The 15999-nt window shown below is 38.5% G+C and overlaps 1 protein-coding gene across 3 annotated transcripts; it reads left to right on the top strand.

Annotated features, from left to right (window-relative positions):
* The first annotated feature begins 10058 nt into the window (after positions 1-10058).
* Positions 10059-13803, top strand: LOC133807629 (calcium-transporting ATPase 12, plasma membrane-type-like). Of its 3 annotated transcripts, none has more exons than XM_062245820.1 (2): positions 10059-12878; positions 13012-13274. In XM_062245820.1, exons 1-2 carry the CDS (start codon positions 10157-10159, stop codon positions 13041-13043), a joined length of 2754 nt encoding a protein of 917 aa, XP_062101804.1. In that variant the 5' UTR covers positions 10059-10156; the 3' UTR covers positions 13044-13274. The 3 variants fall into 3 exon arrangements, with proteins under 3 accessions (XP_062101804.1, XP_062101803.1, XP_062101802.1); XM_062245819.1 differs by adding an exon at positions 13473-13803 and having other exon boundaries at positions 10061-13365; XM_062245818.1 differs by adding an exon at positions 13484-13803 and having other exon boundaries at positions 10062-13365.
* The last annotated feature ends 2196 nt before the right edge of the window (positions 13804-15999 follow it).

The following is a 15999-nucleotide window of genomic DNA, read 5'->3' as shown; positions in this document are numbered from 1 at the left end:
TATAATTGATTGTGATTTTGTTGATAGCGCGGTTGTCGACACACATGCGCCAGCTACCGTCTTTCTTTGGAGTGAGTAGGGCTGGTACAACGCACGGGGAGAGGCTCGGCCTAATGCTTCCTTTAAGTAATAAATCACTTATTTGTTCATGCAAAGCATCGTATTCTTTAGGACTCATGCGGTAATGAGGAATATTAGGAAGAGAAGCCCCTGGGATAAGGTCTATTTGGTGTTGAATGTCCCGCAATGGTGGTAGAGTACTAGGTAGTTCATCCGACATTATATCAGAGAAGTCTTCCAAAAGAGCACTCAATAATGGGTTGTTGACCGATTGTTGATTCTCCACAACACCTTTGCTCAAAAGCAACCAGCTACATGTGTTCAATTGCATGTTTGTATAGAATAAGTGAGGTGTATCGATGACCCTTTTGAACTTTGTATGATTCGGATGGTGAAAGGCTGTTTGGACGGGGAGAAAAGTGATCTTCTTATCACCCCATTGCACTTCATAAGTATTTCAAAACTCATCATAGGTGGCCTTATTATCATATTGCCAAGGTCTTCCTAAAATTATGTGACACACATTCATGTCAAGGACATCACAAGTCACTTGGTCAATATAAGTCTTACCAATGTTAAAGGTAAATGTGCTGGTCTCAGTAACTTCCTTGAGTGTGTCATCCATGACCCAAGTAATCTTGTAGGGAGTAGGATGATTTTCAACAGGTAATTTCAAAGCTTTGACCAAATGTCGAGATACAATATTGTCACTGCTACCTGCATCAATTATCAACTCACATACTTTGCCATTTATAGTGCATCTAGTCTTGAAGATGGCATGTCGCATGGAGTGTAGTTCTTGCTTTGGGGTGAGTAATAGGTGTTGTAGTATTAAGGCCACACTGTCACCAACATCAAGGCCAACTTCTTCATTATCCTCACTTGCAAACACATTCAAATCAGCATAGTCGTTTGGGTAACAACTCTCTTCCTGTTCTCCAATATATCCGAGTGGTTTTATCCATTCTTGACATTCATTTGACCTATGGCCTGGTCCTCTACATCTGTACTGCCCTGAAATCCCTAATGCGGTTTAGTGGCTGGATTAGTAGGCCGAGAGGGCCATAACTGTTTAATTATGCCATTAACTGATAATATGCATGTTTATGTAAATTATATTATAATATGATGTTATATGCATGCATGTGGGTCCATATTTGTTTATTAGGATGTTTTGGTAATTTGGCCCGTTGAGGGCATATTTGTGTATTTTGGTGCATATTGTGAGTTATGGATGAGATCCCATTATTATGGAGATATATTCGAGCTATTCGGCATGAGATGGTTTTATATTTCAAATTAGCGGTTTTGTCATAACGAGGTCTTTTATTGGGATATTGAGTAATGAGAATGTTATTTGATGATAAATTGGGAGTTATTGAGATCAGGAGGAAATTCTGGGAGTTTTGACTATAATGTCCCCGGGGGTGTTTTTGGGACCCCGAGCACTAGGTTTTATTTGAGGTTACTTAAGCTTGAAGTAGCTTGTCAGATAGAACCGTACGTTAGAAAACTCTTTCTCTTTTCTCATTAGTTCATTTTACCGTTCGAGGCATTTTTGAAGAAATCTTGAGTTCTATGAGTCGGAATCAAGCGAGGATCGAGGCATAGCGATCCTAGGAAAGATTAGAAGCTTCTTGGCCGAAGGATTTGATGAGAAACAACCCAATAAAAGGTAATATAAGTTTTAAGTTTTGAGTTTTTAGAGTTTCTAAGCTTCGAATTGGTTTTTGTGAATTGTTGAGTTTTTAGTTCGTTTGAGCCTCGGGATTTGATGGTTTTGGATCATTGGAAAGTTTGGGAACTTTGATTTTTGGATTTTGAAGTGTTTAGGTATGTTTTTGGAGGGTTTGGGATGAAGGAAATCGAGTTTGTGGCTGGTTATGGGTTGGGGGTCGCGGCCCTGTTCTTGGGCGCCGCGGCCCTAGCTCGAAGAAGCAGGTGGAGCATTTTGGCCTTGTTGGGCACTACAGCCCTGGGTATGTGGCGCCACGGCCCTTGCTCCTAGTGTGGCTGGGGGCTACGGCTCAAGGTACTAGGGCCGCAGCTCTTGGGTGGTTTTGAGCCCGTTTGAGTGTTTTGACCTCGGGAACTTGGTTTTAGGCCTCAGGATTGTTCCTACTACCCAAATTAGTGGGGATTGATGTCCCGGAGGCTAGATCTTGGTTTGGGAACCTATGTTAATCATTTTATTGATGGTGTCCCATATTTGGTTATGACTAGGTGACCGCTAAAGGACTAAAAGTCAGATTGTTCTCAAGGATCGTTCTTTTATTCATTCTCGCTCGAATCAGAGGTAAGAAAACTGCACCCTGTGTATATGACATGCATGATTGTTGTTGAGGCATGTTGGTTGATAAATGTGGACATTGATTGCATATTAAATTCTTAGCAGAGATTGCTTACTTGTGTATGGCACTGATTTGTCAAGGACGGCACTGGTCGCATATTACTGACCTGAGAGTCAGAACGGCATAAGCGCCCTGAACGCAGGGCCGATTAAAGATTAGATATAATCGATATCAGCGTTGAATGACTCTAGGGACGTTAATGCTAGACCGACCCTAAGGTCGATGAAACTTATAAGCACTTAACTAGTCTAAGACTAATTACGCGTCGAATGCCTCTAGGGACGTTAATGCTGGACCGACCCTAATTTCGATGAATCTTATAAGTGCTTGACTAGTCTAAGACTAATTACTCAGAGCCAGGGCCTAAGGCCTAGGTGACTGCTTGTCACATGGCTAGGGAGCGGAATCCCATGGTTATGACTCTATGGTCATGAGGAAGTTTATGTTGGTGATTAGTCATCATGCACCTATCCTAGTTAAGCTAGTGAAAGGTTCACTTATTTGTAAAGCCCCGGTGACCCTATCGTCACATGGCTAGAGGGAATGGAACCCACCTTAGTGACTTTTGCGACTGTCACTCATCTACTTTGGACTGAATGTCCTGAATGATTATTATGGTCATTGTTGATATTATATTCATCATATATTGTGTTTTCTTGTTGGGCCTTGGCTCATGGGTGCTATGTGGTGCAGGTAAAGGGAAAGAAAAGCTCACCCAGCCTTGAGTGGAGAGCTTAGGTGGTGATGTGTACATATGCGGCCGCTTGACCACCACGGCCAAGGAGTTCTCAGAGGAACTAGGGGGTTTACCCTTCTTTTGTTGCTTAGGTCGACGGGTTTGTAAATTTGAAACACTAATGACCATTTTGAGTTGTAAATAACTTGTAAATGTTTTGATGGGCCCATGAACAGTTTTTTGTATTAAATAAAGGCTATTTGGGATTTTTACCCCCCGAACTATTACCACTACCATATCGTGCCCCCTAATTTTTTCAGGCCGTTAAAAATTCCCCCCGAAATATTCACAGTAATGTAAAGAAGGACTTCCGTTAACTTTCAACACATGTGGCTAACAGAATGCTGAGGTGGCTCTTTACATGCTGATGTGTCTTGGTCACGTCAGTGTCATGTGTGTAATTTTAAATTAAAATTTTTAAAAATCTATTATCCTATTAAAAATTAATGAATTAAATATTAAAAAATAGAATTAATAAATTAAACTATTTTTTATACATTAAAAAAAATAAAAACCATATTTAAAAACAATTAAATTAAATAGAATTCATTTATTTTTTATTTTTTCTCATTATTTAGTTTTAGTTATAAATGTGAAAATTAGATTTTAATTTTTTAATTATTTTTTTAAATCTTGTTTTACATTTTTTAATATATAAAAAATGGTTTAATTTATTAATTGTATTTTTTAATATTTAATTCGTTAATTTTTAATAAGATAATAGATTTTTAAAAAATTTAATTTAAAATTACACACATAGCGCTGACGTGGCCAAGATACATCAGCATGTAAAGAGCCACGTCAGCATTCTATTAGCCACATGTGTTGAAAGTTAACGGAAGTCCTTCTTTACATTACTGTGAATATTTCGGGGGGAATTTTTAACGGCCTAAAAAAATTAGGGGGCATGATACGGTAGTGGTAATAGTTCGGGGGTAAAAATCCTAAATAGCCTTAAATAAAATATATCTTTTCTTTTTTATTAGTTTTCCACCTTAGCCTCTTAATAACACTTAGAAGCACGTTTTTAACCAAAGGACTCGGGTAGCGAGTTAAATTTCTGGTTCACCGTTCACCGTAACTGTTCTAGGGTAACCAAGTTCTGGGGGAGTTTACAAAAGGTCATGGGTACACAATTGAAGTTTAGTACTGCTTATCATCCTCAGACAGGTCGGCAATCTGAGAGGACGATCCAGATATTGGAAGACATGTTGCGGGCATGTGTGCTGGACTTTGGTGGATCTTGGAGTAAGTATCTACCTTTGATATAGTTTTCTTACAACAACAGTTATCAGTCTACCATTGGAGTTGCACCTTATGAGATGTTGTATGGTAGGAAGTGCAGATCTCCCATTCATTTGGATGAGACAGATGAAAGGAGATACTTGGGTCCTGAGGCAGTTCGGAGGACCAGTGAGGCCATTGAGAAGATTAGAGCTAGGATGCTCGCTTCTCAGAGTAGGCAGAAGAGCTATGCAAATCCCAAGCGCAGGAACGTGGAGTTCCAAGTGGGAGACTATGTCTTCCTTAGAGTCTCGCCATGGAAAGGGATGAGAAGGTTTGGGAAGAAGGGTAAGCTAAGCCCTAGGTTTGTAGGTCCATTTGAGATCCTGGAGATGATTGGTCACGTGGCTTACAGGTTGGCTTTGCCACCGGCGTTATCAGCCGTGCATAATGTATTTCATGTTTTAGCTCTTCGAAGGTATGTGTCTGATGTGAATCATATTTTGAGCTATGAAGATCTGGAGCTTGAGGCAGATCTCTCCTTTGAGGAGCAGCCAATCCAGATACTTGACAGAAAGGATAAGGTCCTCAGGAATAAGACGATACATTTGGTTAAGGTATTGTGGAGGAACAGCAAGGTTGAGGAAGCGACCTGGGAGCTGGAGTCAGATATGCAAAGTCAATATCCCGAGCTGTTCAGGTAAATTTCGAGGATGAAATTTCTGTAAGGAGGGGATAGTTGTAATGCCCTGAAATCCCTAATGTGGTTTAGTGGCTAGATTAGTAGGCCGGGAGGGCCATGACTGTTTAATTATGCCATTAACTGATAATATGCATGTTTATGTGAATTATATTATAATATGATGTTATATGCATGCATGTGGATCCACATTTGTTTATTAGGGTGTTTTGGTAATTTGGCCCATTGAGGGCATATTTGTGTATTTTGGTGCATATTGTGGGTTATGAATGAGATCCCATTATTATGGAGATATATTCGAGCTATTCGGCATGAGACAGTCTTATATTTCAAATTAGCAGTTTTGTCATAACGAGGTCTTTTATTGGGATATTGAGTAATGAGAATGTTATTTGATGATAAATTGGGAGTTATTGAGATCAGGAGGAAATTCTGGGAGTTTTGACTATAATGTCCCCGGGGGTGTTTTTCGGGACCCCGAGCACTAGGTTTTATTTGAGGTTACTTAAGCTTGAAGTAGCTTGTCAGATAGAACCGTACGTTAGAAAACTCTTTCTCTTTTCCCATTAGTTCATTTTACTGTTCGAGGCATTTTCGAAGAAATCTTAAGTTCTAGGAGTCGGAATCAAGCAAGGATCGAGGCATAGCGATCCTAGGAAATATTAGAAGCTTCTTGACCGAAGGATTTGACGAGAAACAACCCAATAAAAGGTAATCTAAGTTTTAAGTTTTGAGTTTTTAGAGTTTCTAAGCTTCGAATTTGTTTTTGTGAATTGTTGAGTTTTTAGTTCGTTTGAGCCTCGAGATTTGATGGTTTTGGATCATTGGGAAGTTTGGGAACTTTGATTTTTGGATTTGGAAGTGTTTAGGTATGTTTTTGGAGGGTTTGGGATGAAGGAGATCGAGTTTGTGGCTGGTTCTGGGTTGGGGGCCACGACCCTGTTCTTGGGCGCCGCGGTCCTAGCTCGAAGAAGCAGGTGGAGCATTTTGGCCTTGCTGGGCGCCGCAGCCCTTGCTCCTGGTGTGGCTGGGGGCCGCGACTCAAGGTGCTAGGGCCGCAACTCTTGGGTGGTTTTGAGCCAGTTTGAGTGTTTTGACCTCGGGAACTTGATTTTAGGTCTCGGGATTGTTCCTACTACCCAGATTAGTGGGGATTGATGTCCCGGAGGCTAAATCTTGGTTTGGAAACCTATGTTAATCATTTTATTGATGGTGTCCCATATTTGGTTATGACTAGGTGACCGCTAAAGGACTAAAAGTCAAGTCGTTCTCAAGGGTCGTTCTTTTATTCATTCTCGCTCGAATCAGAGGTAAGAAAACTGCACCCTGTGTATATGACATGCATGATTGTTGTTGAGGCATGTTGGTTGATAAATGTGGACATTGATTGCATATTAAATGCTTAGCAAAGCTTGCTTACTTGTGTATGGCACTGTTTAGTCAGGGACGGCACTGGTCGCATATTACTGACCTGAGAGTTAGAACGGCATAAGCGTCCTGAACGCAGGGCCGATTAAAGATTAGATCTAATCGATATTAGCGTTGAATGCCTCTAGGGACATTAATGTTGGACCAACCCTAAAGTCGATGAAACTTATAAGCGCTTGACTAGTCTAAGACTAATTACTCAGAGCCAGGGCCTAAGGCCTAGGTGACTGCTTGTCACATGGCTAGGGAGCAGAATCCCATGGTTATGATTCTATGGTCATGAGGAAGGTTATGATGGTGATTATTCATCATGCACCTATCCTGGTTAAGCTGGTGAAAGGTTCACTTATTTGTAAAGCCCCGGTGATCCTATCGTCACATGGCTAGAGGGAATGGAACCCACCTTAGTGACTTTTGCGACTGTCACTCATCTGCTTTGGACTGAATGTCCTGAATGATTATTATGGTCATTGTTGATATTATATTCATGATATATTATGTTTTCTTGTTGGGCCTTGGCTCATGGGTGTTATATGGTGCAGGTAAAGGCAAAGAAAAGCTCACCCAGCCTTGAGTGGAGAGCTTAGGTGGTGATGTGTACATATGCGGCCGCTTGACCACCACGGCCAAGGAGTTCTCAGAGGAACTAGGGGGTTTACCCTCCTTTTGTTGCTTAGGTCGGCGGGTTTGTAAATTTGAAACACTAATGACCATTTTGAGTTGTAAATAACTTGTAAATGTTTTGATGGGCCCATGAACAGTTTTATGTATTAAATAAAATATATCATTTCTTTTTTATTAGTTTTCCACTTTAGCCGGTTAATAACACTTACAAGCACGTTTTTAACCAAAGGACTCAGGTAGCGAGTTAAATTTCTGGTTCACCGTTCACCGTAACTGTTCTGGGGTAACCAGGGCGTTACAACATCTGTAACATTTTAAAGGCATTGGCTTAGCATAAGGGTTTGTTGTTTGACTATTGTATGGTAGTTGTCGACGAAGAGGGTGTCTGGATGGTTGAGTGTCGTGTTTAGTTGTTGGAACTGGTGGGGGAAAATGGTTAGTTGGAATGTATGGGGAGGAAGAAGTAGATGGTTTAGAATCAGAATTATAAGTATGGAAAGGGGTAGAAGACCTTTGCTGGGAAGTAGATGGAGTCATAGAGCTATTTCTTTGGGATATAAACTAATGGGGAAGACCTTGGTGCTTCTCGACTTTAGAGGCCATAGTAACAACATCATTGAGGGTGTTCATGGGAAACATTTCAATTGCCTCTTTCAAACTTTTATTGAGACCTATTAAATATCGGGCAATTTGGTAATGGGAAGATTCCACAAGATTGGTTCTTGCTTGGAGCCTGTAAAAGTCATTAGTTTATTATGATACTGTTTGATTGCCTTAAGTGCATTGATGAAATTGTTCATACAATAATTGTTCATGATTGAAAGGAAGATACCGATCTTTGAGCATCGTTCGCATACGAGGCCATGTTTGAATAGCTCTCTTGCCACATCGTAATCGTTGGGTCTGAATTTGATCCCACCAAGTAGAAGCACCTCCATAAAGTTCGTAAGTGACCAATCGAACTCGTTGTTCTTCCGACACTTCTACGTATTCAAAATAATTTTCTACTTTTTTGATCCAATTAAGAAAATCTTCCATCTCTAGCTAACCATCAAATTGAGGGAGATCGACTTTGAGCTTCAAAATTGGTTGTGGGGCCTGATACCTTGGTTGATGTCTCCATTGTTGGACTGTTTTTTCCTCATCAGAATCCTCAAAGTGAGGGTGTGCTGGCAGCGAGGGCGATAAAGCGGGATGTCGCAAAAATGGCATGGGTTTTATCGAAGGTCCGATAGGAAGAATGGAAGGGGTAAAGTTAGGTAGATGGGAGGTAGAATCTTGGGTATCTTGGAAGCATACAGAGGAGTTATGGGAAGGGGTAATGCTAGGTAGGTGGACAATGGAATCTTGGGTTTCTTGGAAACGGGCAGAGAAAGTGGGTGTGTTGACATTTTTTGGAGCCATTGATGCAAGAGCTTTCATCAATGGAGAATTGGACTGGGGTATGTCGATCCCCAATCCAACAAAGTTCTGGATGAAACTCGTAAGAGTATGCTCAAGGTTGGAAATGGATCCTTCCATGGCTGCTAAACGAGTCACGACAAGAATGAGCCGTTGTTCGATTGCGTGCACAACAGCAGGAGGCACATCATCACCGGCGGAGGACTTCGCACCGTCATCGGGAACCTTCTTGCTGGAGTTAGTCATCGGAACGGTGCTAGGAGAATAGGCTTTTGATACCACTTGATGAACTCACAGGGAAGGACGAAGGAAAAGGAACGTAACGAGAGGAAAGTTTGAGAAAAAGAATCAAATTTTATTCAATAATGCCTCTGACTACACGTAAAGGTCTATTTATAAATTTTGACCAAAGACTTAATGACTAAGCAGCCACTAAAGTTAAAATACAATTGTAAGGCTAAGACTAAGCTGATTAATTGAGTACATCATCTATACTACGAGAGAGAATGCAAAACGAGAGAGAACACAAATCGGATGAACGTAGAAATGAGTCATTTATTGGTAAGCGTAAAAGATATAAAACATGAATAAAAGGAAATAGAAAATTTTGGAAAATGTGTTTTTTATTTTTCTAATTTTTCATTTTTCCACTTTTCTATTATTTGTACGGGCACTTATTATTATTATTATTATTATTATTATTATTATTATTATTATTATTATTATATTCTACTATTTATATCAAGAACATGGACTCCAAATTAAGTGCTTACATAGATAAACAAATTTATATCTTATAGAATAGGAAATATAATAATAAGGAATTGTCAAAAAAATAATAAGGAAAAAAAAACATATAAGCCTTATATAAAATAACAAAAATAAATTTAATTTTCTCATAATAAATACAACTTGATTACAGACATTAATTAATAAAAAAATGATCAATTGTTACGGGCCTTGGCACCTACTAATAATAACTAGTCTTTCTATATATAATAAGTTTGAATAGTCAATTTTGTCCAAATTTTTTCTGCAACCCTAAAATCTCATCCGTTTGGTTGTACATAAAAGTTTAGTAAAATCAATCATTCATTGTATATAAAAATTATCAAACATAATACATAGCAGAAATGCATTATAAGTGTATATATATATATACATACACATCAGTACGTATCAATTAAAATATATATTTTTATATCATATACATTTACAATTTAAGATGCAGTTTGCATTATAATCTTACCTGTACATATGGGTAACTTCTGTAGTGCATGGCATTACAAGGCTGCTTTGAATTGCACTATTGGTTGAAAATGAATTGGCCGGCGGCAGCTTTGAAATCCCAAATAGTGGGGACACCTTTTCTTTGTCTCAACGTAGTCTATGCGCATTGCTTTTGACAAATCATGTTATTGAATAAAATAATCAAGCTTACGTCCTTTTTTGTCTTGTGCATACTTGATAAGGGCGGGTCAGTAAAGCTTTATGGTAAGTCAAGTCAACATACCAACAAAAAAAAAAAGACCTTAATTATTTCAATAGAAAATCAAGGGGAGTATTAGCCAGAAACTTATGATCAGGTTCTTTGTATTCCCTGGAGAAGGAGACTAAACAGTAAGAAGAAGCATGTCGACAAGAGCCAGAAAGCGTTGGCATGTGAGCTATCGAGCAATCTATGCCAGCCGGGCCATGGGATCTCTTATTGTGTCCAAAACCGATTGTAATGAAAATGATAATTCTCAGTCTGTTACCTCACTCTTACACTCTTCCAGTGCTACTGCCTCCTTTGCAGTCGATGGTTCAGATATTTCCCAACTTGGAATCCAAGACAATTCCCCTCAAAACATCTTTGTCCCCAACGTTGACCGACAGGCACTCATGAACATCGTCAAGAACAAAGACATGGAAGCTCTAAATGAGCTTGGAGGAGTTGAAGGAGTGGCATCCTCTCTAGGAACTATTTTTGACAACGGAATCCTAGACAATGATCAATATATCAACAAGCGGCGTGACATGTTTGGTTCAAATACTTGCATTGAGATACCCCAAAAAGGTTTCCTTTATTTTGTTCACGATGCTTTGAAAGACATCACTATTCTAATCCTACTGGCCCTGGCAGCTCTTTCATTTGGGTTTGGATTTGGAATCAAACATGGAAAATGGACTGGCTGGTATGATGGTCTTGGTATCTTTATTGCTGTGCTTATTGTTGTTGTTTGTTGTGCTCTCAGAGACTTGAAACAAGAGATAGAGTTCCATAATTTGTCTAAATTTAGTGAAGATAAGAAGATTGAAGTCATCAGAGGGGGAAGGCGAAAAGAAATCTCTGTCTTTGATGTTGTAGTTGGAGATATTGTGCTGCTTAAAATAGGTGACCAAGTTCCAGCAGATGGATTGTTTATAAATGGGCATTCTTTGCAAGTAGATGAGTCAAGCATCACAGGGGAGAGTATGCCCATCCAGATTGATTCAACTGAGAATCCTTTTTTGTTATCCGGTTCAAAAGTTTTAGATGGCTATGCAAATATGCTGGTGACGTCTGTGGTGACTAACGCAGATTCGGCAGGACTGATGTGCCCGCCTTCTTCATGCAGTTCGACCAATCCAACAACTTTACAAGATCATCTAGACAAAATAGCTTCTTCAGTTGAGAAGGTAGGTCTCATTGTTGCTTATGTGTTTCTTCTAGTCATGGGAATTCGTTATTTCACAGGGAATACAACTGATGAGGATGGAAATAGTGAGTACCATGGCAGCAAAACAGATGCACATGAAGTTGTAACTGGAGTGGTGAAATTTGTTGCGACAGCAGTTGCTACCACTGTGGTGGCAGGCCCAAAAGGTTTGCATATGGCTTTCAAACTAACACTAGCTTGCTTTGTGAAGACAATGATAACGGACCAGGCATTTATAAGGAACCTATCAGCTTGTGAGACAATTGGCTTTGCTACTACTATTTGTACTGATAAAACTGGAATCTTGACTATGAATCAAATGAAAGTAGTTGAGTTTTGGCTCGGGCAAGATCTCATTGTTCCTTCCAATAACATAACACCGAGTGTGCGCGAATTATTTTACCAAGGAGTTGCTGTGAACACTACAGGTAGTATATACAAACCTGTATCAGGTTCTGAACCTGAATTTTCTGGTAGTCCAACAGAGAAAGCTATTCTGTCTTGGGCTTCTCTTGAGCTGGGATTGGACATGGACAAACTGAAAAGTGATTACAAGGTTCTACGTGTTAAGACGTTTAACTCAGAGAAGAAGAAAAGTGGGGTTCTGTTGAGGAAGAACGTCGAAAGCACCATGTACGTTCACTGGAAGGGAGCTGCAGAGATGGTACTAGAAAAGTGCTCAAGTTATCATGACAGTGATGGAACCGTAAAGTCCTTGGACGAAGATGCACGGAGTAAAATTGAGAAAATAATCGAGGGCATGGCAGCTAGTAGCCTCCGATGCATTGCTTTTGCTCACCGCCAAATTTCAGAAGAAGAAATGGAATACACTGATGACAACAAGACCCAACCAAAGCTTAAAGAAGATGGTCTAACCTTGCTTGGTGTAGTTGGCCTCAAAGACCCATGTCGACCAGGAGTTAAGCAAGCAGTGGAAACCTGCAAATCTGCGGGAGTCGCTATCAAATTGATCACAGGAGACAACATTTTCACAGCCAAAGCTATAGCTACTGAGTGTGGAATACTAGAGCCCCATGATCAGCAAATTGATGGGGAAGTAATAGAAGGTGCAGAGTTTCGAAACTACACAGACGAACAGAGAATGAAGAAGATTGACAACATACGTGTGATGGCAAGGTCCTCTCCATCTGACAAGCTTTTGATGGTACAGTGTCTGAAACAGAGAGGTCATGTGGTTGCAGCGACTGGAGATGGCATTAATGATGCTCCTACCTTGCTTGAAGCTAACATAGGAATTTCTATGCGGATACAAGGCACTGAAGTGGCCAAACAGAGTTCAGATGCAGTCATCCACGATAACTTCGCTTCTATTGTCAAAACTGTGAGCTGGGGACGATCAATTTACAGCCGCATTCAAAACTTCATCCAGTTTCAACTGACTGTGAACGTTACAGCTCTAGCTATTAACTTTTTTGCAGCTGTTTCACTTGGTGAGATTCCATTTACAGCTGCGCAACTGTTGTGGGTTAATCTGATTATGGACATTTTAGGTGCTCTGGCTCTACTCACAGAACGACCGAGTCATGATGAGCTAATGTACAAGCCACCATTACCAGGTCAGATGGAGCCCTTGATAACAAGCAGCATGTGGAGGAACATTTTGGCTCAATCTGTATATCAAATAACCATCCTTTTGATCTTAAATTTTAAGGGTAAGTCAATCTTTCATGTCTCTGAAGAGGTTAAAAACACAATGGTTTGGAATGCTTTTGTGCTCTGCCAACTCTTAAACATGTTTAATTCAAGAAGTACTGACAAGCAGAATGTGTTCAAGGATATTCACAGACACCATCTATTTTTGGGAGTGGTTGGGATAACTGTTGTTCTACAGTTTGTAATGAACGTGCTTCTTAACAAGCTTGCAAACACAACAAGTCTTAATGGGTTCCAGTGGCTGTCTTGTGCACTAATAGCAGCCCCAACAATTCCCCTTGGTTGGTTTGTAAAATCAATACTTATTTCAGATAGAGACCTTGAGAAACTGAAGAAAGCAGTTATGACTTCCGTAATCGGCGTAGTTGTTACCGCGGTCGTAAATGCCCTCTATAATTTACACAAGAAATCTAACTGAGCTAGCTACTCCACTCCATTAGTACTTGCCGGGGATTTGTAACAGTTGTGTCACCCTGATTATATGAGGTGCTTTCCAAACCATGGTGTTTTTACTCCATAAGTGATTAATTCTGATACTAAAGTATATAAATATATATATATGATGTTATGACAGTACTTACTTAGTTTAAAAGCCCTATGACAGGAGAAATCTGGTCGAGCACAGCACTGGCGAGTTCCTGATGCAGTTTAATGTAGGAGCACAGTACTTACTCAGTTGCTAGACAATGGGAAGTTAGTGAGAGCTTCCATGGAGAATGAGGTTCTTAGTTAGTGTGACTATTTTAATAAACATGGTGATTATACCATTGGAGTTTCCGGATGATCATCCAAGATCCACTTGTAAGATATGGTTCGTGAAAATCTTATTAGCTGCAGAAGGTATTGATGTTGTTGTATGTAATTTAATCCAATTAAACAGACAAATTCAAACAAATCTTAAAATATATACAAATAAATTAGATATCCACGTAGAGTAGATTGGATGTTAAAATATGGAATTTTTTTCCCTTCTTTCTTTAAATTGGTCTACTTGAAAGAAATCGTTGTCAAAAAAATCGCTATCCAATTTAATATGTTCGTTTATTTAAAATGTAAAAACCAATATATTTCTTTGACTGTAATATTTATGTATATTATGTAACATACGTAATTCATTCCGTGTACTAATTATGAACATTTCTCTTCGACTGTTATATATAGTATTATATATCTTTTATTGATACTTTCCTTATTATGAAAAAGAGATCAAAGCCACTATATAACTTTGTGTGATAAAAGTTTTTCTAACCTTTTGAAAAAATTCCAATCATATTTATTTTTAAATTTTTTTCTTTCATTCATTGTTTTTTACTACTTGAACACTATATAAATATACATATATATAATATCCAATTTTTTTCTTTTTAATTTTATACTAACAAAATGTATACTATAATTGAAAATTATATAATTAAAAAATTCATTTATTTCTATTCTTTTTATTTTGTCTTTTGCTTACAAAATAATTTATATATATATGAGTAGATTCTACTACTAAATCAAACTTAAATCAAGCCTCATAAGTTATTATTTGATGTAAATTTCTAATAATTAAAAGAATTAGATTTATCCTTAAAAAAAATTAATCCAAGCAAATCTTTTGTTTTGAGAATGTTATTCAAATAGTTTTTAAATTTGAAAATACTATAACTACCAATTGTTTTATTCAAATACAAAATTATATATTTTGTATTTAATATCTTTTTATTTTATAAATTCTAATTCTAATTTTTTTTCTTTTTTAAATATCATCTAAAATTTATTTATTACATTAAATCTCAAACTACATTCAAGCATAACATTTGTGAGATATATGATAGGCTTCCCGAGTAAAATGGGGAGTATACTCCAACTCAAGTAGATATAAACACATAAATAATAAAGAAATGTATTGTATAAGATAAGGTGTGTGTGTTTATGTATAATTAAAAATTTAACGGTATAAATAAACATATGCAAGAAATACTAGGAATGTGTCTTATAGATAAGTTTGAAAGAAATAAAATAAATGGGGCAAGTCAACCTACCTCGATTACATGCAGGGTTTGTCTAACACACCCCACCACAAAACCTGGCAAGGCGGGGCAGGGCTGGTTTGATGAGAGGCGGGAGGCCGGAGGGTTCGACCTACCCCATTTACATGAAATCTTATGTTTCCTTCTTTGTAGACATGTTCATATAAATTGGTTTAGCCATAAAATCAAATATGGTTACAACTCTTCAATTGGTAGCTAAAAGGTTACACATATTGTCTTTTGTAGCCAATGTGATATTACTTTTTTCTACATTGAACTCAAATAAGACATTCACATATTTAAATACAAATTAGTTACTATGATACTTTAGCACAATAGTAATAAATTAATAATTTAATAAGGATTCTTGGCAAAATGACATATTTTTAAGGTGCAATCTATACTTTGGCCTATTTTGAAAACGTGTTAGTGAAATTGCCTCATTTATTAGTACATTAAATGTGTTGACCCTTTTACCCTTTAGTTAATATAATATAATCCATCTTCTTCCTCACTCTTTCCCATCCACTCACTCACCCACACCCACCTCTTTTTCTGGCAAGCCCCACCTTCCAACACTCATTCTACAAAATTTCTATTTGAAATGTAAGTTTGTATAGTTTTATGTTCTAAATGGAATTTAATGTTGTTTTTGTAGATTAAAAGTATAATATGATTGTTATATTATATTAAAAGTACGGGTGAATCCTGTCCCAGGGCGGAATCACTCGAACAATTCGCAGGGAAATGCCCGCAGGGTACTAAGCCCTGGAATGTCCCAAGACAGGACGACCAGGGAAGACATTTTTATCCCAGTGCCTTCGTGAACAAGGGTCACGGAGGGCGTAGGCGCGAGGAGGAGTCAGAAGCTATCAGTTCGGGAGATGACACATCCCGCGTGGATTCGCGAGACGGACTCAATGCTCAAAAGGAGCAGGCCCGTAAAGAAAAGATTCGCCCCTGAGGAGGCGAGTTGAGGAATAACCTCAACGACAAGAGGAACGAGAGAGTTCCCATTGATGATGGAATGGCCAAGCAGTTCATGGAGCAACTGGCCAATCTCAAAAAGGTCACAGACCACTTAGTCCGAAAGCAAGAAGGCGGA

Source organism: Humulus lupulus, chromosome 1 (genome assembly GCF_963169125.1).
Source record: "Humulus lupulus chromosome 1, drHumLupu1.1, whole genome shotgun sequence".
NCBI lineage: Eukaryota > Viridiplantae > Streptophyta > Magnoliopsida > Rosales > Cannabaceae > Humulus > Humulus lupulus.
This window is presented reverse-complemented; position numbering and strand designations above follow the sequence as displayed.

Bases quoted from the DNA above. Each gene is read 5' to 3' on its own strand.
- LOC133807629 (XM_062245819.1), top strand. From the start codon at position 10,157: ATGTCGACAAGAGCCAGAAAGCGTTGGCATGTGAGCTATCGAGCAATC.